Here is a 25,422-nt window from a genome sequence, read left to right as displayed (position 1 = left end):
CTGCGTTCCCGCTCAGAAACACGCCGGCTGGCTGAATTTAAATCAGCAGGAGAGCCATGGCAAGCAGTTGCTTAGCAATCCAGTTAGTTTGGTACAGTAAGTGTGTTCATCTAAGTTATGGGATAAAACTGCTTTCCCCTCGGTACAAATGTCCTCCACTTTATTTTCCCATCACAGATGCATTTAAATGCTAAGTGGTTTTATTGACTGGAGAGGCAGTGGTGAATGGAGGAGACAGGTATCAAGGGTTGGGAAGAAAGAGAGGAAGACAGGGAACTGCCAACCAGCAGGTGATGAGACTTCTTCACTGGCCGAATCACATGGATGGATAGATGGGTCTGCCATCTCTCATTTTCTACCCTTCAGCTGCTGCAACTCCATTTATGCATTGGGGCCATTTATTCGTCCTTTGGTTTGTGTTCACACCAGTGTAAATCAAATGCACGGATCCATAGCTGCTGCATGGAGGAGAAAAAGCAGAGAGGAAGTCATTTTACAATATTGACCACATTGCCTACCCTCTGTGTCTCTCTGTGTGAGTCCAGCTGGTCGACTACAGAGTGGAGTTCAGCAAGTGGTGGGTTGCTGAGTTCAAAACCATCAAGTTCCCATCGCAGGGCACCGTGTTCGATTACTACATCGACCCAGAGAGCAAAAAATTCGAACTGTGGTCCAAGATGGTCACCACGTTTGAGATGGATCCAGATAAACCTCTTCAGGTAAATATTAACCCAGGTAGCTCTATGCCGACACTCTGGATGTATGTACCAAATGTCCCTCATAACTTTTATTTCTTCCAGAGGCAGCAAATACAATTTCCCCTTTTGCCTCATCTTATATGCTCATAGCTGTTCTAGCCTTCCAAAACAAGAACTTGATAAAAGAACCACTAATAACAGTTAAAAAAACGGTTACATTAAAAAACTGTTTTCAATCTGCAAAAAATCAGCAGAAAAACAACAACCCCAAACGTATAAAACTAGCTGCGAGTGAAAGGTGGCTCAAAGCATGTTCACGACTCAGTGAATGTAAATCTGACTTTGTCACAAGATTTGAAAAAAGCTTTTCAGACATTATTTATCCACTGCACCAAGATGGGGTTGTTTTACAAAGAAGAAATGTAGACATACCTCAACATCGCTTTACCATCATCATAATCAAGGTTATTTACAGAGCGTATTTCAGCAACTGTCTTGATTTAAGGGAACTCTGTGTTCCAGCAGTTTTGCAGTTTTTTGGACGTTGATTAGAGGAGCATAACATCTGAAGACTGCTTTTTCATATTTCTTTGTCCTAATATTTTAATGCGCGTCATGAACAAATGTTTTTTGTTTTGTTTATTCATGCCCATATATAACGCTTCAAATCACAATCTTAAGTTTGAGGATGTTTTCCATATATACTCTGAACATGCAGGCATGTCTGGTTCACACCACTGAGACGGTTCGATTGCGTTACTTCATGGACCGCCTCCTGGAGCACCGCAGGCCAGTCATGGTGGTCGGGAACGCTGGCACTGGGAAGTCTGTCCTAATCGGGGATAAACTTGAATCATTGGATGCTGAGAAATACATGGTCAGAAACGTCCCATTTAACTATTACACCACGTCCGCTATGCTGCAAGGTAGGTGTAAGTGGGTCTGTTTTGCTTCCAGTTAGTTGTACACTGCATACAGTTGAAAGGGTAACAAACTGAATAATTTAAAATTAGGTCAAACCAACATCTAGATGCTTTCCAAAAGCTTTTACCTCAACTGGATTGAAATTTTGTGTTCTACTCTTAAAAACATCAAGCCATACTCCTGATAATGGCTTGAAAAAGCATGATTGAGGTGCAGCTTGCTAAGGAACTAATATCTGAATATTATCAGAGGTGGAAGTGTATATTTGAGACTGTGGAAATTAGAGAAACGCCACAATCAATTCAAACTTTTGTAGTATGTATGTAATCATTTCACCCTGGATTGATGGTTAAACTAAATACTTATGAGGCAAAAAAAAACAAAAAACGATATTCATGTCCTTGATGAGTTTATGTAAATCTCTGACTGGATTTGTTTGCTGTGATAGTTGATCTGGAAATATGCTAAATTGAAAATCAGTCAGGAAACGGAGCTTAACATGGCATGAAGAAGACTAACAAATGCAAACAACAAGCAGATAATGAACAAATGCAACAAAAGAGCCTATGAACCGACGGGGGTAATCAGAGGGTGAACAGTGTGCAGATAACAAAAGCAGGAGGGCAAGTAACTGGGGCTGAACAAGAAAAACAATTTCAGTGAAAAAAAAATTCAAAGCAAAGAAGATACAAATAAAGGGAAGTAAATAATAGTAAAATAAAAGGAGCGAAATGTAGAATCAAACCAAAACCAAGGATGATTCAATAGCAATCACAGCCATTGACAGTTATTGAACCTGTTGCGTCATATTTTTTTAAAAAGCAGTTAAAAGTGTTGTGTTGATTTTGAACCAGGTTAACTGTGACTGAAATTCCCTTTTAATGCCTTAGTTACCGTTTAATGCTCAGATAAGTGTATTATCACATGTGTTGCTATCAATACCAGAACATCTAAAACTACATCTGATCTGGTTTTATTTGAAAGGCTACAGTTTAAAACAGTTTTTCTTTTTTTTTAATTGCTTGATCTTCTCCACATTTGTATTATTTATCTGTAGTGTGCACTGTTCAATGTGTGTGAATCATGTTTGAGAAGCCATAAATGGTAAAGACAAAAAAAAGAGAAGGGCATTCTGTAAAGTCTTGATCTCCCACGCAGCTGTGCTGGAAAAGCCCCTAGAGAAAAAAGCAGGGCGCAACTACGGCCCTCCTGGCAGCAGAAGACTGATCTACTTCATAGATGACATGAATATGCCTGAGGTAGATGCATATGGCACGGTGCAACCTCACACACTCATCCGCCAACACATGGACTACAAGCATTGGTAAGACCAAGTCATTTGCAATTCATCACACGCAGAGGCAAGCTCAAGAACACACTGATGTTTGAAAAAGAGATATTTAACCTGGTAAATGTCACGGTAAAAAGAAAGTATATCTTCTGTTAATTGTTGGGGCTTATGCATCAGTAAACAGAAATGATATGTGATATTCATCAGATTTTCTAATTGTTTAAGTCTAACCTAAAGTGTAAATAAATGCATAACAAATTCGGGTAACTCTTTATTTGAAGGGGTGTTCAGAAGACTGACATAATTCATAAATCATGTTATGATTATGACTATTGTCATAAAGTCTCGTTTGGTAAATGACACTTTTAATGACAAAGTTGCATTAAAAGTCCATTAAATGTGTCAGCTTTGTATTGAAAGTGTCATTAGTTATTACGGTATTACGTCACAAACATGACATAACACTATTCATGTGTTGAATGGGTAACACTTCAATTAAACTGTTACCCATTTTATTAGTAATCATTTTAAAACATGGGGAAGGACAATTAAATCTGCTTTTGATGCTCTGGTACCATCACAGCTGACCCTGTTATGCCTGCCTTATGCACAGCCCTTCAAATAAAGTGTTACTCAAATTAAAATTTATTCTACAGAGGAGTTTATGATCACAAACACCAAGTCATGCGGCTACAAAAAATAGTCCAAATCAGCACCTTTTATTACCAGTTTGACATTATTTTAAAATAATGATTATTATTGATATCAACTAATATGAAGCGATTGTATTGTGAAGAATTTTGCAACCATATCACCCAGACCTATAGATGCCAGTAATAATAATAATAATTAGTATTTTCTTGTTTTAACAAAATGTTAATGTAATACAAAGGCATTTTATATTAGAGAAAAATGTATTTGTGAAACTGCCTCCCTTTCAGTATTCAGAGCTCCCTGCATCAGTGTGCATATTCTGCAACTTTTATGAGTATCAGAAGTTTTACGTGAAAGCTGTCCTGTGTGATTCCCCGTAAAAAGGATTTGGTTGCTCATCTCTCTGACACAGTGAGGCCATTCTGAACATGGTTCCACTGCGTCAGACACTGGCTGACTGGATTAGACACGGTCAGCCCATTAGAGATATGCTTGGAGGACTTCAGGTATGAAATTGAGAGGAAGGAGGTTGCTTCCAAGACACGCCAGCTTAAGCGGGAGCCGAGGCGTCCGTATCAGGAAGAAGCACCGGGGGAGAAGTCTGTGTGTGAGCGCTGGCCGATGTTGGTGTTTCTGTGCCTGCAAAGCAGTTGAATAATGATTTTCTTTTCCTTCTTTTCTCCCTGTGTGTGTTCTGCAGGTATGACCGTAATAAACTGCTTTTGAAAGAAATACACAACGTTCAATACGTTTCCTGCATGAACCCCACGGCTGGCAGCTTCACCATTAATCCCAGGCTGCAGGTAGACTAACACATTCAGGATATTTCCCCAGAACATGGCGTACCAGTGGTTACACAATGAACTGGCAGGGGGACACATGCTCCTTTTCTGCTTGCACATGCATTATGGTAGACATGGGAAAACTGTAAGTTGCTCAGAGAAAAATGATAAAGAATTAATATGTAGAAGAATTAAAATGATTATTAATTTACAGCTTTGTGTACTAGGATACATGTACATACTAAAACTACATTATTGCATCTCCTAATGAACATCACTGCAGACTTTATGAGAAATCCTCCTTTTTACAGGTTCATAGAATATTTTCAGAAAAAGAGGAATTATCCTCTGGGAAACAGTTCAACGTAAATTGTGTACACAGGCCTGATTGACAGCGCTAAGCCCATCCTTCTCACTCTGATTGGTTGTTGTTTTTTTACCGGGAGCTATATGTTTATTGTAAGACGAGATTATCACACATTATCTGTCTTATGTTATATTGTAAGGACATAAACAGTTTTGACAAATATGTAAAAAACATATTTTTATATGAGCTATCTACTGCAGCTTTAGGGCGTAATTTATACATCTTATTTGCCAAAAAAAAAACAACAACAAAAAAAACAGTTCATTTGGGGATTAGCCACTTTTTAATATTGAGTGTGCTAGAAAAAATATAGGTGGAAAATCACTCCAAATATTTAGTTTTTATATTATTTGCTTTTGAGATCTCATTTATTTTTAGCGTAACTTAAACATTTGTACGTTTTTAAACAAATGTTAATGCCACCAAACAAAAAATTTATGTTGTTGGCCTCCCCTGTGTGTACAGTAAGAGGTATGAGGCTGGATATTGTAAAGAGAAGAATTTGTTGTAGACATGAAAAAATGGTCGGACACATTAAGAGGGGGAATGTGTGTGTTGGAGCATGCTGGATGCATTCCAGTGAGCCTTGCTTCTTTCTGATGGTGTCGCACATCGAAGCAACCTTTCCTGCACAAAATGGCAACAAGAAGGTTGGGGTGTAAAGGTGTGAGAAATCAGGCAGCAGACAGACGGCAAAGAACAGGCTCACATGTGGAATGTTCAGCTGCAGAGACTGTAGGCTACAGTGGCCGACAGGTGCAAATGCGCAGCAAAAGAGAAAACATGCAAACAAAAAAAAGACGCGCACAAATAAAATGCAGCAAACAAAAAGTGTTGAAAACGGGAGTGCTCCAGACCACTAGGGGGAGTCAAAGAAAATAGTATTCATTTCTATGGGACCAGATGCAAGATTCAGAGAAAAAAATTTGAAAGAAAGTAAAGGTGCATATTACTATATTTCTTTTCAGATACGCCGTCTTTTATATTATTATTATTATTATTATTATTATTGAAAAGCGTATCTGAAAAGAAATATAGTAATACGCACCTTTGCTGCATTTCATTCGGGGGTGTCTTCTATTTTGTTTGCGTCTCTCTTTTTGTTTGCTGCATTTTATTTGCTTTTTGTTTGCCGCACTTAATTTGTGCGCGTGTCTTTTTTTTGTTTGCATGTTTTCTCTTTTGCTGCGCATTTCCACCTGTCGGCCACCGTAGTAGGCTCTCCTCAGACTCACACTTGTTCTCCTCCGAATAACAAAGAATGTTTTGTTGTTTTTTTATCCTGTGCAAGAACAGAATATTATCCTTAGTGACTCGAATGGGGTCATGAGTGCATTTTAAGGCTGTGGAGGGAACAGAAAAATGTCTGCACATCAAATGTTTTCTTTTGAAAATAGAAAAAAAAAACAGCATTTAACTGTACCAAAGTAACACATGTAAACGGAGAGACTGGACTCATTTGAGAACTTTCAAATAAAAACATGAAATGATCATTTTTTTTTATTTGAAAGGGTTTTATTTTCATACTGTCTTTGTTTTTGTTTTTTTACTTTTCCAATTGTAAAAATGCTACACATGCCTGCTAAAACCAATACACAGACAAAGAGAGATCAATGTGACATTATCACTGCCCATCAGTCTGGGAGAGGGTAGAAGGCAATTACCAAACTATAGGTACACCTCAAAAAAAAAATTAGAAGTCTGTGAAACAATTCAATATACTTTGCCACTAAAGTGAAACTCATATTTTATAGATTGATTACACATTGAGTGCAATATTTCAAGCCTTTTACTGTTTCTCCTAATTTAAATTATTACGGCATACAGATGATGAAAGACCAAAATTACATTTCAAGATCATTTCTAAGCAGTAAAGCAAAGGTGAGAAAGAGCAGAAAAAACAAGTTTATTTCAAGTCATGTTTGCTAAAGGTGCGTTAAACTATTGATGTTGCTGTTCCTTTTCCACATCGCTTTTCCATTTTATCTTAGTTTAAATTAAAAGACACATGGAAATTAGTGTAAAAAGCAAGATTCAGTCATTCATGTCCTGACTGTTCAAACCGCATAGCACAAGAGTTCACTTTCCTCTATTTAGCTTTATTCTTTATGCATTAGGGTAATCCATCCATCCATTTTCTGAACACCCTTCGTCCCTAATGGGGTCGGGAGGGTTGCTGGTTTCTATCTCCAGCTGCGTCCCGGGCGAGAGGCGGGGTTCACCCTGGACAGGTCGCCAGTCTGTCGCAGCATTAGGGTAATAAATTCTTGAATTGGTTATACACTGCTGTGTTTTGAAAAAGTCTCACATTTGGGCTTATGTAACCACTCTGCCGTTAGAGGAAGTTATAAATTCACCTGCAGGGGATGGGAACATGTTTTGGACTTGAAGGGCTCTTTAAAGTCTGCTAATTTTTTTGTGTCAGCGAAGTAACACATGTGATGCTGCAGGGAATTTATAAAATGCAGCTGAAGTCACACACTCTGCTTTCAGATGCATTTGGATTTATTAGCATGTAGAAAGTTACGCTACGCATTTTTACAACACAACTTTTTATTGTCGAAAGAAAGTTGCACGAAAAGAGCTTTAAAAAGTCAAACTCGACTGAGATTGTGGTGCGATTTTAGCCTTGCCGTCATTAGCATGGAGCAGGTTTCTCTTGTTTACGCTCCGTCTCTTTCCGCAGCGGCACTTCTGTGTCTTCGCCCTGTCCTTTCCCGGAGCAGAAGCCCTGAGCACCATCTACAGCTCCATCTTGTCTCAGCACCTGAGAGGAGGAGGATTTAGCTCGGCCCTGCAGAAGAGCAGCTCCACCCTGGTCCAGTTGGCTCTGGCCCTCCATCGACGCGTCTCCTCCACCTTCCTCCCCACAGCGGTCAAGTTCCACTACGTCTTTAACCTGCGGGACCTCTCCAACATATTCCAGGTGACCAAACGCATCAGGGAAGGTTGACCTCGAGTTAATCTTCCCTGGAGGAGAAGTCAAAAGTTGCCTCCTTAAAGTTGGCTCCACCCACGCCTCCATTTCAGACAAGGGTATCCATATTTTACCTTAATTCTTTCTTCTTCTTCTGCGGCTCTGCTTCCCTGGGCTTCTGTCACTAATTTCTCGCTAAATGATTATTGATTTAAGAGGCAGCACTGAAAGCTGGAAATGAGTCTGCAATAAGTGGAACAGAGAATACAATGGATTTGCTTTTCCATGGGTGCATAAATGTATTTAAATGAATATAATATCAGAGTGTTAACGCTATCAAGGGAGAGGCTTTCGGGGCAATATTTCTGTCAAAATCCTCCACGGTTTTAATGGAGGGCAGGCTCTTTCATTTAACGCACTCTGTTGTATAATTAATGCTTTGAGCCACTCAGCTGTAGGAACTTAAATTTTCATTATTCTTTCCAGGAGTTTACAGATGGAGCCCACAGTTCTCACTACTTTCATTATGCAGAGCATATATAGGTTTTCTCGTACTACTCTCATAGGATTTTACACACTTTCCTTTCACTCCAAAAAGTGCAGCTTCTGTGTGTTTGTACCTACCTGCTAATGTCCAGCTTCTACTAAAATCTATTAACAGGCACAATAATTAGCCAACGCCACCATATCACTTTGATCGTAAATGTTTCTGTAAGTTTAGCTGGCAAAGCCTCACATAAGAATCATAACTGTATTTCATACCTCGCAATAGTGTTAAGTACGCATGGGTGGGTGTCGCTACAACTTTGAGAAAAGCAATCACAACCTCATGGGAGATTACGCAGTCACTTAAATAAATTAAAATGGCAGAAGCCTTCATCGTCTTGTAACTGGTGGGTTGGGGGTTGAAACCCCCAAATTGTTGTCTGGCGACGCACTTCACCCGCCTTGCCTGTGATGCTGCTTGTGTGTCAGTGTCACTTCTGTTAGTCTGTCCATATCAACTCTGATGTAGTTTACCGTCGTCGGCGTGTGCATGAATGATTTTGTTGTGAAGCGCTTTGGGATCCTTGGACTTGATAAAACCATTTAACACAGCATTTCTTAAAAGAACATCATTCAGACTGTCAAACATGGCGGTGGTAGTGTGTTGATCTGGGCCTCCTCCGCTGCCTTACGACCTGGACGACTTGCTGTAATTGATGGGAATTTTGTTTTCCCTTAAAAATACCTTGAGGATAATTTAAGTTTATGATCTGGCACTCGTTACCGTTTGATTTATTTATTGGTCAACGATCAGAAACACGCCAGTAAATCCACCTCTGCACTGCTAAAGCTTTTTAGTGCGACCTACTCAATTCACGACTTGCATTCACTGAAGATGCTGGGACATGAATTTCAGTAAGCTGCTGAGGTTAAAAAAATCCTTCATAGTGATTAACAAAAAAAGAAAAGAAAAAAAAGTCATTAGCAGTTATAACATGCGAGTTGTGTTTAGAAAGCAGTTACGTTTTTCACACAGGACCAGGTTGATTTGAATGTCTGTTTTCTCACGATAAATGAATTGGCTAAAAACTGTTTTTTTTGTATTTCCTAAGGTCACCTTTGTTCGATATTAAAATGTGCTTCAGCGTCTGGAAGCATTTAAGAGTTGTATCATGACAGTGCACGTTACTTCTTAATGTGATTGTTTATGCCAGGTATCAGTCATTACAAAGTTGTAAGACATTGTTAAACCCTCCAACGATCTCTTGGTATTAACCAATCGGAGGCATTTGTTGCCAGTTTGAAGCCTGTGGATTTAAACGGGGAAGCCTGAATGCCATTCAGCAGCTCATGCCCTGAAGACCTCGGGGCTTAGCTCCCAGGCCCTTGATCACACACATCACTGGCTTCAAACAGATGTGATTTTACGTGAAGACTTTGAAACCAGTGTTTGAAGACACCATTCAGACCAGTTTGACAAAGTCTTTGTGTTTTCTTTAATTGGCCAGAACAGACATTTGGCAGCCGTGTTGAAGAAACTGTGTCAAAACTGTCTGGTTGGACCAACCCGCCTATAGAAATATGTAAAGAGAGCTCGAATAAAAGCTCTCTCATTTTCTCATTTGAAGTTTTTCTTCCTTGCGTACTCGAGTCGTGGCTGTATCCCCTCAGGACAGGTGGGAAGAGGTAAGCCGCCTCACACCCTGCGCCCCTGCCTCAGTCGAAATACTCCAATCAAGTCTCTGCTTTTCTGCACCTCCAGATGTGGGAAAGGGTTTGTTGGGTTCGCTGTGACAGTACAAACACGTCCTCTAATTCCGAGCCGCAGGCCTAAACGGTTGTCAGTCCGTGTTTTTTAGCTGGACGTTTGAGAAGTTTGCCTCAGCTGAAATAATTGGGGGGACTTTATGTGATTCTTCGTATTTTTGAGTGTGTGTGTGTGTGTTGTGTTTTTTGTTTTTTTTAAATAACTTTTGGAACTCTAAGATGCAGTCCGCAGAAAGTGTCTCATTATGACGAACCCTAATGAGCCAGAAAGCTGGGCTCAAAGGCTCTGCATGAGCTTCCTTAGTGTGTGTAAAGGTGTTTACAAATGTGCCAAAAAAAAAAAAAGATGAAGGTCCAGTTGAGAATCAAGAACAAGTCTTCAGGGTATCGTTCCCAAATGAACTTACCTTTTTGAGTTTAGTGAAGAAGTAAGAATGAGCTATTCCTAGCTATATTTCTTCTTTTGCCACTAAGCGTTTTTGTTGTTTTTGTTTTTAATCCTCAGTGCATTTTCTTTTTTTTCTTTTTTTTTTTGTCATAATCTCTCCTTTGAAACTCAACTCGCTTTGAGCCTTCAAGTTGATCAATAAGGTCAGCTTATAAGTGGGCACGTTGTGAGTGACGAACGGCAACTAAATTCTTCTAACAGGCCAAGACAAACAGTTTGGAGACCAACAGGGAATGTTGTCGAGTAGCTCCGTTTGCCAACGTTCGTTAACTGTAATGACCGACGGGCAGATCCACCGGCCTGTCTTCTCCACGTCAACCTAAACGAGCTCCTTGACGCTTGAGAGCTGCAGGGGGGTTGAAAGCGGGGATGGAGAAGACAGAATCAGAAGAGAGTACATGAGACTCGTGGTGCAATGAGACCGGCGCCAAACTGTACTGACTGCTCTATATGTCTGTATGATTTTCAGTGGATAGTCAGCTGGGTGCATTTGTCAGTTGTTTGGGGCTCAGAGCAGCTGTCAGGCATAGAGGAGAGCGAGTCCGTGGAAACAGACAGCCCTGTACGGAAGATGCATGTCGACACCCGGAGCTCTAATCCCTCTCCTCTGAGTTGAACGGAGCGAGAAGATGTCGGGGGAAGATTCTGAGAGATAGTCGGCCAAAGTCAGCGGGATGTATTGCAGGGAACAAAGTTCTTTCTCCTCTTGGTCTGTGAGGCACTTTGCTATATCTTTATCTGGGAAATGGCTAAAGGTTAAAAGTATCGGCGCTCCAGAGAATTGCAGTGTCTTGCAAAAGCAATCCCTCTCCTTAAAGTCAAAGTTCATATTATACTATTGGGATTTTATGCGACAGAAGGACCCAGAGTAATGCATCACAGAAAAAGGGGAAAAAGGGTAAATACTGAAATTTTCAACAAAGATAAATCAGCATCGTTATTGACGCAATAATCATGACTTTTGGTCATCATGGTAGAAAATGGATGGATGGATTGGACAGTTGTTCTCTTTCTGGCTTTGGTTGCTGTGCAATTGGAAGGATTTTTGCTCTTACTTATTTTACTTTTGTAGTGTTATGATGCATAACCATGACAACAAGGTAAAGTTTTTACAACTGGAGCTGAGCAGCTGATTAGCATCTCAAAAGCTCAAATATTACCGGAAAGAGAGGCTTAATGGATGAAGTGGAGGACCAAAGACACTTTAGTTGTCAAATGAATAAAGTTGTAAGAAACCCCCCAAAATCTTTTTATAATCTGTTATTTCTATGGAAAGTGGAACACTTCCTTCCAATAAATGCTCTGCTTCGTGCCGGCCTACCACAAAAAAAAAAAAAAGAAAACTTGAAAGTTTGTGACAAAATATGGAAAAGTTTTGAGCACATGACTACTTTGGCAAGTCACAGTATAGACCCATATGGTGTTTTGTTTTCTTCAGCTGTACTTGCGCTGGGTGTCGAGATTGATACAAATAAACACTGAAATGAAGTAGAATGGTGCAGATCTGTGGAAAGTCTAGAGATTCTCTACTTTCATAAATCTTAGAGTGTCTGCTTAAAATCCTTGCGCACACATCCGTACGCCCACATGCACGCCACATCTCCCATCTGCACAATTACACAGTGGATTTAGCAGCCAATTGTCACGTTCAGCAGTATCCGTAGGCAGATCAGGTTCAGCTGGCTTCACCTCCAGTGATGATTCTGTTGATGAGAATAGGTTCTGGGGCGGGAGACGCAACACATCTGCTTGGCTGCGTCTCCTGGGTGACGGTACACAGGGCGCCTGCTGTCCTCTCCCTCATCCCATGCAGCACCCATTATAGGATGCACACACCCTGTGGTTCTGCCTGAATGCATCGTCCATGCCTCTGTGGGAAATCAGCCACGTCACATCACACTGTCCTGTCCTCCACCACAGACATATTTATCATCAATATCCCACTGAACACTCGTTTAGGCTCGTGACTCATTTTAAGAACAGGGTTTTCGCGCGGTAGTGAAAGGTAGTAAATTAAAAGAGCTCAAATCAAGGCCAGCAAAAGGCAGTAAGAATGCAGGCCAGTAACTAAAGGTGGTAAATTTTTCATAATCCCTTTGAAATATTTAAAAAATTTTATTGATGCTCTCTTATTGTTTTAAGTTCTTACTAAAATCTGTATAAAAAAAAATTGAACTACCGTACTGGCAGGACCTGAGCTGTCACTGATTGACTCCAAGCTGCTGTGCGCATGTGGAGACTAGCTAGTCATTTTGCGCTTCACCATAAGAAAATATAAGTTTTCACAACTTTGGCTCGATGATCCGAGATTTAAAGACTAGGAAAGACCTAGAGGCATGTAGTAAAGTATGCAGGAAAAATCTAAATTTGACCTGGAACGATGTGACGGTAATCGAATCAGACCGACCGGAGCGTCCACCATTCATCAGCAGTGGATTCCTGCGCAGGTTAAGGCTCCACCATGGAGCAGATCCCCGTTTCGTTTTTTGGTGCCAAACTCGAGCTCAGCTACGAGCTAAACGTTTTAGCAGCGACGCGACGGGAGCTGCAGACAGGCAGCGGACCTTGCTGACTCTAAAGCCAGCAGCTCGGAGCTGAGCTGCTCTGAACACCGTAGCAACTAAAGTAAGTTAAATATCACTTACTTAATTTTTCCTGTTAGATTTGTTTTGACATCGCCTCATTAACATTTTTTTAAGCTTTTTTTTTTTTTTTTGTTAAACAATAGGAGAGAGAAATATTGTCTTTGCCAGCATCAAATACTGACGATGAATAAGGATAAATTTTCCTCACCGTTTTATGGTTCTTTGGAGGGGCTGAGAACCGAACCTTCAACCTGCTGGACGTTTACTGCAAGCTGTGGCACAGTGGCACAGTGGCTCCTCGCAGTGACCCACTGTGCCACATCTTGCAATAAACGTCCAGCAGGAGGACAAAACTAGCTTTTCAAGTTTTTATCTGAAAATTATTGTTGATGCAATAATTCAGAGTTTTCGATCATTCAACATTATAACATTATAAGAAAGCCTTTAGAAAATAACTCCACATTGCACACTAGTACTTTACAGACTGATTTAATTCATGTTTGTTGTGTGTGTGTATATATATATATATATATATATATATATATATATGGTCTCTTCATATGTATAAAATGGAGACCACTGCACTGGACCCCATTGAAATCCTCATGATTATTTCACCAAATATTGATTTCTGATAAAACATTAGTATTGTTGTTCCTATATGAACATGAACTTGTTTTCTTTGCATTATTTGAGGTCAGAAAACACCACATCGTTTTCTTTATTTCGACCATTTCTCATTTTCTGCAAATAAATTCTACATTTTTGCTTGGAATTTCAGAGATAATAAAAGAAGAGTGTTCCTTTTACTCAAACATATATCTATAAAACGTAAAATCAGAGAAACTAATAACTTTAAGTGATCCAAATTTTTTTTCAGAGCTGTATTTACTAAATAAATAATAATATTTTTCGACCAGTCTGGACTCTCGGATTCATCTACTAGATTCATGTTGCTCATAATTATTTCGTTATGCTTGCTTTGCTTATTTGTTCACAGCTTGTAAAATTTTGTGCAACCCACTGAATTCTACTATGTCCTGTTTTATGTCTAAATGAAGAAATTTATAAAAATGTGTCTTAACCTCAAATTGGTTCTAAAATTGCAAATTTAGATTAAAAAAATAGTTATGATCTTAAAGTATGAAAAATATTTAGTAATGTATACTTAAACGTTATTGTATAGGTATACAATAAAATAATGCAATAAAAATAAAATTTTTGTGTTTAAAAAAAATATTTGTTGCTGTTAAAATTATGCAGCAAGACGTTCAGCTAGACAACTCTTGCGTAAATGTTGAAATACACAAAAACATAGAGAGCTAGGCTTGGTTTGGCATTCAGGCTCCTCCATGTCTGTGTTGCTCAAAGTGTCATGGACTAATAAGTCTCTTCACCCTGAACATTTTTCCTTCGACTGCCAGGGAATAAGGAGAGTCTCTGAACTTAGAGCTCCTGGTTGGGAACAAGGATGATTGAAGGGGGTGAAAAGCAGTAAAACAGCAGGAAGTGGCGACATTCAGAATGATGTGGGAAGCTCGCTGCTTAAATAAACCGCCCATAATGGTGAGATATTGAAATGTTCTGTAGATCATCTGCTGAGTAGCAGCACAGCTTGACATGAGTGCCTGCAACCAGCTTTTATAGTAATATGACATGTATCTGAAACATTAAATCTAACCAAAAAAAGAAGAAATGGATAAAAATCATATATATATATTTTTCTTACTTACTGCACATAATGTTATCCATATTTGCTCTTGTTTTATTCAGGTAATTGGCTAAGGTAGTCATCCAGTAAAAGGCGGCTCCAAGCTGCAGCATGTAGCTTTTATAAACATGTTTCATACATATTTATTCAAATTATCATTATGACATGAAACACACAATCTGTGGGGAAAAAAAACAAAACTTCTCTGCCTTCTTCTTATGCTGCTATTGTCATCTGCAAAAATCCTCCATTCCCACTCAGAAATAACCAATCAGAGGCAACAGGAAGGCCTTAATGCTGAAAATCGTGCTTGTGTACCCGTTGCTAAATGTGCTAATGATGGAGAAACAACTTACCGGTACAGAAAAGCTGTTTATCTGCCATCATCTAATTAACCTTAGCATTCTTTTTTTGATCTAGTGGTGTATTTCTGCAGATGGCTGTAGAATCGCAGGGAGCTTCCTGGGTTAAAAAAAACATATTGTTTAAAAATGTTACATACGGCATCTTCATTAGAAATACCACAACTTATTTCTGAAGAGTCCATCTTCTGTTTCTGCGAGCCAGCTGGCTGCCGGTGTGCAGGAGCAGACTGGGGAGAGGCACCACTACATTATTTTAATTGTACTTAAACTGTAAAGTACGTTAGCTCTCTAAGAGCTCACAGGCAGAGCTCAGCCTTGCCTGCTTAGGAAAGTCCTACTGTGTAACCCAGATTTTTTTCATTTAAATCAGATAATTAAACACCTGCCCACTGAACTCGGCCCACTTTACATAAAACAATACTTTAACAATTGGATAGAAGAAAAGTGCAGCTATTATTTCACCGAGTTCCCCTGTCACACCTCCCAGCAGCCGGCCCACTCAGAGTATCTAGTGATTTACCCACAGTCGCTTTGCTCTGTTCCCCACCTTGTTCTGCTGTAAATGGACCAAATCAGCCTCTGAAATACTCCTTTCCTGCTTTTTCTGCTCAGGGCATTCTCTTCAGTACCAGCAAGTGCATGAAAAGCCCCACGGACCTGCTGAAAATCTACCTGCATGAATCCAGCCGGGTCTACAGGGACAAGCTGGTGGAGGAGCAGGACATCCAGGCCTTTGATAAGCTACAGACGGACACACTGAAAAAGTTCTATGAGGTGAGAAGTTTTTTTTGTTTTTTTTTCCTAGAGTTCAGCGGGGGCAGACCAGAGCGGGGAGTGAATCATTAGGCTGGCTGTTCTGTATCTGGACTTGCACATCAGTGGCCAACACAGCGAGGAGGAGAAAAAAAATAAAAGAAGAAGAATTTTAGGGGAAGAGCGAGTGTAAGGCCTGCAGAGACTTAGGGGAGAATATTAATCAGTGTGGTACGGGGTCCGGCTGTCAGTGTCTGGACTGCCAGGCCAGCAAATTGGAAAACATTTTAATGGTTTCCTCTCCACTGCTTCCTCCATACCCTTTCCTGCCCTGTGTCATGCCACTGAGAAGAACCTGACACACATGCACATACACTCACAGATAAATGAGAAAAGAGACCCTGCAACAATATATTATCAACTCCTTGCATATAATACAAACTTCCAACTTCTCTCTACTTCCATGAAAATCTGTAGAATTTTTGTCTGTCCAATACCAAATCATTGGTTTTCTTGGACTTGCGTCCGTGTGAGGGCTTTAACAACAACAGGATAAATGCTGCAGGTTCTATGATAGAGGAAGTCATTTTGAAACCAACAAATGGTTCGGCATAATGCAGCACTGCATATTTCTCTGTCCATTCATCAACATGAATTTGAATCAACTCGACAAACCTGCAACTCATTTTCTTAGTTGATGAGTGTGTAGACATAAGCTCTTAGTTTTGATACGTTCAATGAATAGAGGGGAAAAAAACAAGATCAAGAGAACACTGATGTTTTAGTTACTTAGTGCACCTCAAATAAAAATATACAGTGCTGTATGTTTTCTTCCCAGTTACGGCTGCAAGTACGCTTTCATTCATATAAATCGTAAGTTTTGAGTTTTTAATGAACTTAGGTCTCTGAAAAGGAACTTTCGAAATGAAAGTTTTGTGTCCAATAATTTCCAGTTTTCAGGTTTTTGTAAAGCTTTCACCTTCTCATACAAGTTTTGGTAAATTATGAAGGATGATCTAAGAAGATCTGAGAACCAAATTCCAAATATTCTTTCACCCGTCCTGCATGAAGCTGTAAACTATATCAGCAGCAGAGGCAACTCTACAAGTTTTTACTTGTATGAAAAAAATCTCAAAATGATTATAGGTCACATTTTTAATTGTCTTTAGGGTCTTGTTGGCTAGTAGCAATACTATCAGTACTGAGACATCAATCTCTGTGTGTGTTGATAAGAGAATTTATATTCTTATTTTAACTCTGAGTTCTCCAAGAGGCTGCCAATGTTTCCAACTCGACCTCGCTCTTTGACAGAAGTTGACTTTTTGAAGGGATCAAACAGAGCAACTTATCTTCAGTCTTCCTGTTATCTGTTGAAAGTCTTCCTCTCTCACTCTTTTTTTTATTATTTAGCTTTCTTTGCTTTTCATTGAAAGTAGTTTCCTTTTGACAGCTGTGGGGTTCCGCATGTCGTTACCTTGTGCTTCACTGACGAGAAAAAAAAAAAAAGTAGATTTTGGAGTTTCTGAACAGTTGGATTCAATCAAGTTGAAAATCGACAGATTCCTGTCAGCAGTCAAATTTTTCTGAACGGCTCGTCTCTCATACACGAGTTGCTTTTATTTTTCCTTCTCACAAACATCCTTCCTTAACAGACAAAAGACACGGCTAAAAAAATTTCGGTGCCAGCATGGATGAGAATTAACTGGGTCAGGCTCTGGGCAGCAAAGACATTTAGCCGTGTCCCTGTCCACACTGTTTAGGCCTAACAGCAATGTTCTGCTGGCAAACGAACTGTGTTCCCCTCACTGTTTACCACTGCTGTGTGTGTGTGTCCATGAACCTTCCCCCGAAGGACGTGGAGGAGGAGCTGCAGCGGACCCGGGAGATGAACCTGTACTGCCACTTTGCCCGCGGGCCAGGGGAGCCCAGGTACATGTCAGTGGAGTCCTGGAGCAGCCTCAGCAAAATCCTGCTGGACGTTCTGGACAGCTACAATGAGGTCAACGCCACCCTGAACCTGGTGCTGTTTGAAGATGCCATGGCTCACATGTGAGTACAGGAGGGAATGTTTCTCGTCTTTACAGTATTTTAAGATTCAATGTGAAACCCAGGCAGCGATGAAGTAAATATAATCTGGATGCAGCATAAATATAATCTAAGTCTCATTTCATTGATGTTTCATCTAGGAGTCAAATTGATCGTCTAACTGATGACATGCTAAAAACGTACAATGTTTAAAGAATACTTTTTGAATATGGGTGTAGTGCTTCTAATTCTGAACAAAGATTATTTTCCAAAGGGTTCAACTTCATCAAAAAAAAAAAAAAAAAAAAAAAGGTTAGGCACCCTGTGCATCGCACAACACAAACAAGCCTGCTCACTTTTTACTAACCGATTGAAAAGCAACAAGTAAAGTCATAAGGCATCCCAGAACCTGCTGTTACCACAGCTTGAGCATTCAAAAGTCAGCATGTTACCTTTCATCCTGTCTTTCGCTCGCCGAAGTTCCTTGAACACATAAAACAGGTCGACATATGTTTTTGAGCAGCCACACTTACTGAACAAGTTCAGATTAGTTTTACTTATCCTGAACGAAGAAGGATAAATACTACTGACACCCAACAAAACCCAGTCAACTCATTTAGAATTGCAGTTCTGATTACTTTAAATCCTTTACTTGCCAATGTACAACCCTCAATGTGAATAGTTCTACATTGGGAAGAATATTTACTCATTTAAGCCTCATTTTTCAAAGATGTGGTTGAAAACATATCTTTGTTTTCGTGGGCCTTTTTTCTGTTTCTTGTTTATTAAAATTACATTCTTAGCTTCAGGATTGTACTTAAGCTTAGAAGTCTGACAGCAACATTTGGAGGCTTTCCTGATAACATTTCCAGCCAATAAATCACCCCAAATTTCCTTAATCTTGGGAGATTGGTGATTGGTTGATTAAAACTCGTGACGCTGATTTTATCCACCGATCTTATCTGCCTCGACACAGGTTTGCAAATCAACCACGTTCCTCTTTTACTCTGCTGTGAGAGATGTTTGAGAACCCTCCCACCTCGTCATGTCTACACCTTTCAGTGACTGAGCTCATGTTTGGAAAGTACAACAGTTTGAGCAAATAAAGTCCTGGATAATGAAAGCACATAATGGAGAAAACAGAGTGGAATTCAAGAAAGCGAAGGGAGTCAAAATCTGTCTTCGATTGTAGAGCTATAGTGCCAGTTGGTGTGTAAGAAGTTTAAATGTCATCTTATGTGTAATCACTGAAAGTAGCTGAAACATTATTGGAAATGCAAGAAAATGCAAAGCAGCTAAACTATCATCAGGAAGAAATGAAATTTAAATGTCAGCGCAACTGGAAGCGTGAAAACAACTGAGATTTGTCACTGTGCATGTAAAGCATGGCAGTAGTTAAAATGAGCGTTGTGTTTCCGCAGCGCAAACTGGATTCATAATGAAATCAGGCCATCTATTAAAAATGAAGAGACACAAGAGCATTTTTTACATCCTGTTTAGGAGATTAGAGGAGGAGTCTAGGAGTCTGGAGGCCAGCTCAGTCTAGAGAAAAATAACAGTTTTAATTGGAAACTGTGATCATACGGAGAGTGGTGGTGTTCTGCATGAAAACGGACAAAAACAACCGCAAAGCTTTTTTTTGGTTGTTTTTTTGGGGATGAGTCAGGTGCCGTGTTCAGCCAGCGTTCCCTCCCTCTGCCTTTTCTCTCACCCTTTCCTTTCCACCGATTCCTCCCTCCCCCGAATGTCTGCTCTCTACATGCAGCTGCCGAATAAACCGAATCCTGGAGTCTCCACGGGGCAACGCGCTGCTGGTCGGAGTGGGCGGCAGCGGCAAGCAGAGCCTGACCCGACTGGCTGCCTTCATCTCCAATCTGGAGGTTTTTCAGATCACCTTGAGAAAAAGCTACAGTCTCGCAGACCTAAAGGTTAGAAAAAGATATCAGACAACCTTTTTTTTTTCTTGTCACTTTATTTATGTCTGGACATTACCTACGCAGTTCTAACACATGGATATGCGTTAGAATATTCAAATATAGCTGTATCTTCATGTTTATGATCGCTGGCCTGCTGCAAAGGGAGTCTCTATCTAGGTGTCAAGTTTTCTAACATGTATTTTTTCCAGAAGTGCCCTGTATTTACGTCAGCAAAGCTGAACAGCAACAAGCACCAGGGGAGGCACATTTCAGCACGTCTTTGACAGGCAAATGATGCCTTCATCAGACCTTAGGCACGTCACACTGAATTGTGCTGAAACACAAGAAATCGCTACATCTGTGGATTTTAGCTACATGTAGATATCTAGTTATGCCAGCAGGTGGCGTTTCTAGTACCACCTGCATGAAAAGTAAAGCGTTACTTGAAACAATCAAATGAATTTGTTATACAATAAAATGCTCACAAGTTTAAATCTTTTAGACTTCAGAATATTAGCTTAGCATTGCTTCTCCTCAACCAGGTTTCGTGAGAGAAATCCGTCGCCAGAATTTTGCCGTTGTCTTCCTGTTGACGGATCGTGGGTCGTCTGTTTCTGGATATTTTTCAACCTCAGAAATCTTTGCTTGTTCATATTTATATATTGTTTTCAGGAATAAACAGCATTTACAAAAGACACAAAAGAATAAATAATGTGCATATTCTTTTCTGCACATCTGATGCTGCCAGTTTTTGCTGAAGACAAGCCTCACCTCAGCATACTGCTGCCACTACCATGTTTCAAAAGGGGAAGTTATGCGCCACACATTTTGTTTTGCTTTTTTGTTCAGTTTTGCCATTGACCAGAGACTTCAAAATCCAAATTTTGTCGTATAAGACTACAGTGCCTTCTTGGTACTTGTGTTCATAGTTTTTTTTTTTAATGTCACAGTTAGTATTTTTAGCTGAGGCTCAATAAGATTTTCAAAGCATGAGTCATTGTTTTCTACACCGACCCAGCTTTTAACTTCTCCTTACGTTTTGACCCGGACCGGTCAGGAAAAAAAAATACAGTTGGACTTTTCTTAAGATTAAGTTACTCAAAAGGTTACTCCTATAGGTGGACTGTTATAGGTGGAGTCCACCGATAAGACTTTTAGAGTAAGAGGGGTCGATGTCGGGATTATTATGCACACCACTAAATAATATGGCATGCATAGGTCAACAAAATGTTGAAACCACATATCAGTTTCCTTTAACTTCACTACTAGGCACTACTTTGTATTGCGCTCTCATAAATTAGTAAATAAGTTGAAGTTTGTGGTTGAAATACAACAAATTATGAAGTTCAAAGAGTATAAATCCTGTTTATTGACTTCAAACAGGAAAAGGTTGTTTGAATGTCAGATGCTTTTGGGTACGAGAAATTCCTTTTATTATGCAAATCTACAGTTCCACTCGAACAGCTTCAGTTTCTTATATTTATATCCCTCCTTTTCCTCCTCTTCCTCTCTCCTTCCCACCCAGACTGACCTGGGATCCCTCTACATCAAAGCTGGTGTGAAGAATGTTGGCACAGTGTTCCTAATGACTGACGGCCAAGTGGCAGATGAAAAGTTCCTCGTTCTGGTCAATGATCTTTTGGCATCGGGTAACGGCAAGCCTTTTCTGACTACTGCTTTCTATGGTTTCCAGAAAAAAAAAAAAAAGATTTTATGTTTTATTTATTTATTGTTACAAAAAAACAGAGATGTCATTACTCCTCAATATGGATATAACATTGTGAGAAACTGAATGGATTCCTCCTTAAGCTCTGAAGTTTTAAGAGTCCAACCCATCAAGGTATTTTATGTTCTTTTGTAATAATTTTGAATTTATTGTGAAATATATGAATTTTAATGTAATACAATTGTCCATGGACAATGACAATTACTTCCTGAACACATAAAATTGCAAAACAATTGTGCTAAAGGGCAAAACATTTTCAGTTATAGTCTCAGGAACTTCATTACCTCACTTCTTTGGCTTTGTTCCGATGTGACCTTTACCAAAATTTAGCACACTAACATACACAGTGGATGCAGAGTTATTTTAGAGCTTGTCTTCTCTCACTCCAAGTACAAAATCTCCAGTTAAAGCACTTGCTTTTAAAATTGTGCAATCCAAAGCCCTGGAACTTGGACAATTCCTGAGCTAGTCGACCAGAGATGAATCAAAGAGTGTTTCATGTGCACCAAGCAAACTAACTGAACCTTTGCTTATTCATAACCATGACAATGCATGCATACTCTTAGGCTTGATTCTGGCATAGTATGGGATTACAATAATGTCTGTTTTTTAAGGTAATTTTTTTTTTTTATCGGCCATTTCTTGAAATTAGAACTAGGCAAAAATTTTTCATCCACCCACTTTTTATGTCTTGGCATCGTCAACAGAGCCCTAGAAGGATTGACAGGACAAAAATAACCATTCAAGCAAATACTCATACATCAGTGCCATTGAGTGTTCGTAATTATTCTACCAGGCATGTTTTTGGGCTGCACAGTGGCGCAGTTGGTAGCATTGTTGCACTGCATGCGTGGGTTCTCTCCGGGTTCTCCGGCTTCCTCCCAAAGTCCAAAAATGTATGTTTGTTTGTTTGTTTGCACGCACTGTGGAAGAAGACCGGAGTAGGTGAAGACATGCAGAAAAGTAACAGCTGACTCTGATAGTCCAGACTCTATTGTTGTGTGATAAAAGTATAATACATTTATCATACTTCCCCAGTCCTGGACATTCAACTCTGTTGTGGCTACAGCTAGCGGCTAAATTTTACTCACAAATGGGCAAAGAAAACTGGTTTTAAAGCATAAGAATCTGTAATAAAAAGCTCCGAGAACAGACAGTGTTTTTTTCTCTCAAACGTCGAGCTTAACGGTGAGATGTTGTGAAGACATACATCCCACAACGTAGTGTGGAGCCGCATCATTTCATTGAGACATGTACAGCCTTTGTAGACCGTAGAAATGTTGTTGTTTTTTTCTCTCTCACATCAGTAGACAATACAGCATGTTGTACAGTAGCCATTTCTTCGTTTTCCAACTCTGACTTTTCTCTGGTCACTTTCACCACTCATGACACGAACGCTGCTCTTAAGTACCTCACAAACTACAAACGTAACACAACAGGATACCAAACTCATTCGGCAACAGAAGAGGCACCAACAGGTTACTATATGTGGTTCTCATTGTCTTTTGTTGCCACGGATTGGGGAAACAGCCTTTCAGATCAGGGTCTTTGGAGGAAAGAAGCTGTTATTGATTCAGTTTTTATTTGCCTTTCAAGCTTTTTGAATGAACTGGTGGAGACAACTGCTCAAGAAAATATAGTAACATTTTACAGGAAATGGTAAATATGTTTGGGGAAAAACTTAGCTGCTGAAAAGCTGGAAACCTGAGTATATTGAGATCCCTACATTGTATTCCCAGACAGTGCAGGCATCTGCCAGTAAACACACCAGCAGGCTGTGGTTTTTGGAAACAAGCCTTTGCCTTGCAGGGCTTTGTTCTCTCTCTCTCAAGAATCTCTCTTTCATCTGCTGCTCTCACTTTGCCAGAAGATGATGTCTTTAACCTAGTCTAGGTGATGTTGAAATATACTAACCCCCTCACTTCCGTCTCTTGGATTTGTGTTCTTACAACCTCAAATTTCTGTTATGTTTTAGCTTTCACAGCTGATAAAACTATCTAAAAAAAACATAGGCTGTGTTAAATAGCAAGGTAACTGATTTTACACATTTAAAAATAGACATAAAAATATAAAATTGATCGACACCTGTTTCTATGTCAGTCAGAATCAACATTAGTGCAATAATGGAAATCAAGTTTCAAAAGTACAAAAATATAAATGCATGGCCTACGCATCACTAATGACTGACCATATAGATGTAATAAAGATTCAATAAACTCTACCTTCACTCCAAACCTGGAAAGAGATGGAAATTAAACTCGCAGTCCAGGTGAGGAGGGCTTTAATCAAATAAGCAACTAAGAGTCCAAAGATGCCCTTTATGGAACCAGATTGATCTTCTGTAGAGATGGTAATATCTGTCAACGGGCCATTATAACCCAATCATCTTACACAGCTAGGTATCCATAGTCACCAGGAAAAAGCAAGCACTAATACAAAACTTTGTCAGAAAGCTTGGATTGAACCAAGAGGCATGTGGGAAAAAAATGCTGCTGTCAGATGAGACGTGTGCAAAAGCAACACAATGTCTGGTGCAATCCTAGTCTTCCAGAAAAAGGACAGAACAGAGGTTTTCCTTCCAGCTGAGCAATTACCCTCAACAGATTGCTAAAGCAACGCCAGTGGAGGCTTAGGGGGTGACTTTTTTTGGGATGTGGAGGAAAGCCAAGACCTCAACCCAAGATTTTAGTGCGTAGCTGTGCCAACCCTGTCGAAATGCACCCCGAGAGACTTGATGCTTGATTACTGCTAGAAGTCTTTAGCTCATATTCTGCAAATGTGTGCTCAGAACGAATACATTTATCATAAACAACAGGTTAAGCTACTGTTCTGATGACATCATAGGCTAACTAAATTAATCTTAGTTGCATCAAAACTAAATGAATATAACTGTTTGAAAGGATTTTGCTCTGCCGAAACATCAGTCATGAGCTTGCAGCGGGGAGCAGCTGGAGTTATGTTGTTAAGTAATGGTTCCATGGGCTGAAGTTTCTTTGACTCATTATAGACTCGTACATCCATCTGCACATTCCAGGCTCATCAGTTACTCGAGTGGAGTTGTGACTTAAAGCAGATATCTGTATTAGCATAAGTCCTCTGCATGATCTCCTGCAGTCTCCACCTCTATTACCACAGCAAGATTTGATTTAAGAGTCTCTGTGCTCAGTGTCAGCTCCGATCCCAACAAGATAAGAAACTTTTCCAGAGTTTTCAGACAGCTTAAGCTCACTTTAAGAAGAGGTCTGCAGGCATGGCAATAATGTGATTCATTTTATTCATTCCAGGAGAGATTCCCGACCTGTTCCCAGACGATGAGGTTGAGAACATCATTGGCAGCGTGAGGCCAGAGGTCCGTAGCTCGGGATTGATGGATACGAGAGAAAACTGCTGGAAGTTCTTCATCGACCGCGTTCGTAGGCAGCTCAAGGTGAAGCAGACAGATAGGACAAAGGATCGTTTTTTTTTTTTTTTTTTTGTTTTTTTGTTTTTTTCACTTCTGTGAATTTCTAAAGTAATCATCCAGACACAACCGTTCTGAGTGGTTCCCTTCCAGGGGAGAGTTACGCATTAATCTTCTTCGCTGAGCTTCGCCTATGTTTGATCTCCATCCTTTCCTAATATCGCGAAAGCTTGCCACCTCACACTCTAATTTACCATTGCTAAATAAAAAAAGAACCTCTCAAACTTAGATAAACATCTGGCTTTATGAAGGAGCTTTTCCCCAGACAATTTTCTTCCCTGACACTTTCAGATGAACTTGAATACATTTTGGAGGCGGCGGACGTCATTATAAATCACCAGCATGAGCAGAAAAGCTGCCGTTTAGCTGCAGATAATTTCGCCGACGTGTAGTCGCTTTGTTCCCCCTGGGGAGGGAGAGCTTCCAGAGGGCTGCTTATCCTGTCATTATTATAGCATACACCACCACATCCCCCACCCCCAGCACCAACCTCTCTAGATTGGGGAGTGAATAAATAAAGAAGGCATTCCCATGGGCAATCTTCTAA

General features: G+C 39.9%; 1 protein-coding gene across 4 annotated transcripts in view; it reads left to right on the top strand.

Moving 5' to 3' along the window:
* dnah9 (dynein, axonemal, heavy chain 9) overlaps positions 1–25,422 on the top strand; it is a 159,836-nt gene that overhangs the window by 62,379 nt on the left and 72,035 nt on the right. For all 4 annotated transcript variants that reach the window (XM_044102455.1, XM_044102458.1, XM_044102457.1 and 1 more), the window contains 10 exons: positions 546–719; positions 1,417–1,624; positions 2,781–2,946; positions 4,268–4,370; positions 7,403–7,642; positions 15,608–15,769; positions 17,601–17,797; positions 19,539–19,701; positions 21,215–21,338; positions 24,700–24,842. In XM_044102455.1, the coding sequence (XP_043958390.1) occupies positions 546–719; positions 1,417–1,624; positions 2,781–2,946; positions 4,268–4,370; positions 7,403–7,642; positions 15,608–15,769; positions 17,601–17,797; positions 19,539–19,701; positions 21,215–21,338; positions 24,700–24,842 (1,680 nt within the window). The remainder of the gene's footprint in view (positions 1–545; positions 720–1,416; positions 1,625–2,780; positions 2,947–4,267; positions 4,371–7,402; positions 7,643–15,607; positions 15,770–17,600; positions 17,798–19,538; positions 19,702–21,214; positions 21,339–24,699; positions 24,843–25,422) is intronic.

This window comes from Gambusia affinis, linkage group LG20 (assembly GCF_019740435.1).
Source record: "Gambusia affinis linkage group LG20, SWU_Gaff_1.0, whole genome shotgun sequence".
Classification (NCBI taxonomy): domain Eukaryota; kingdom Metazoa; phylum Chordata; class Actinopteri; order Cyprinodontiformes; family Poeciliidae; genus Gambusia; species Gambusia affinis.
Note: the sequence above shows the minus strand (reverse complement) of the source record. Positions and strands in the feature narration are given on the sequence as shown.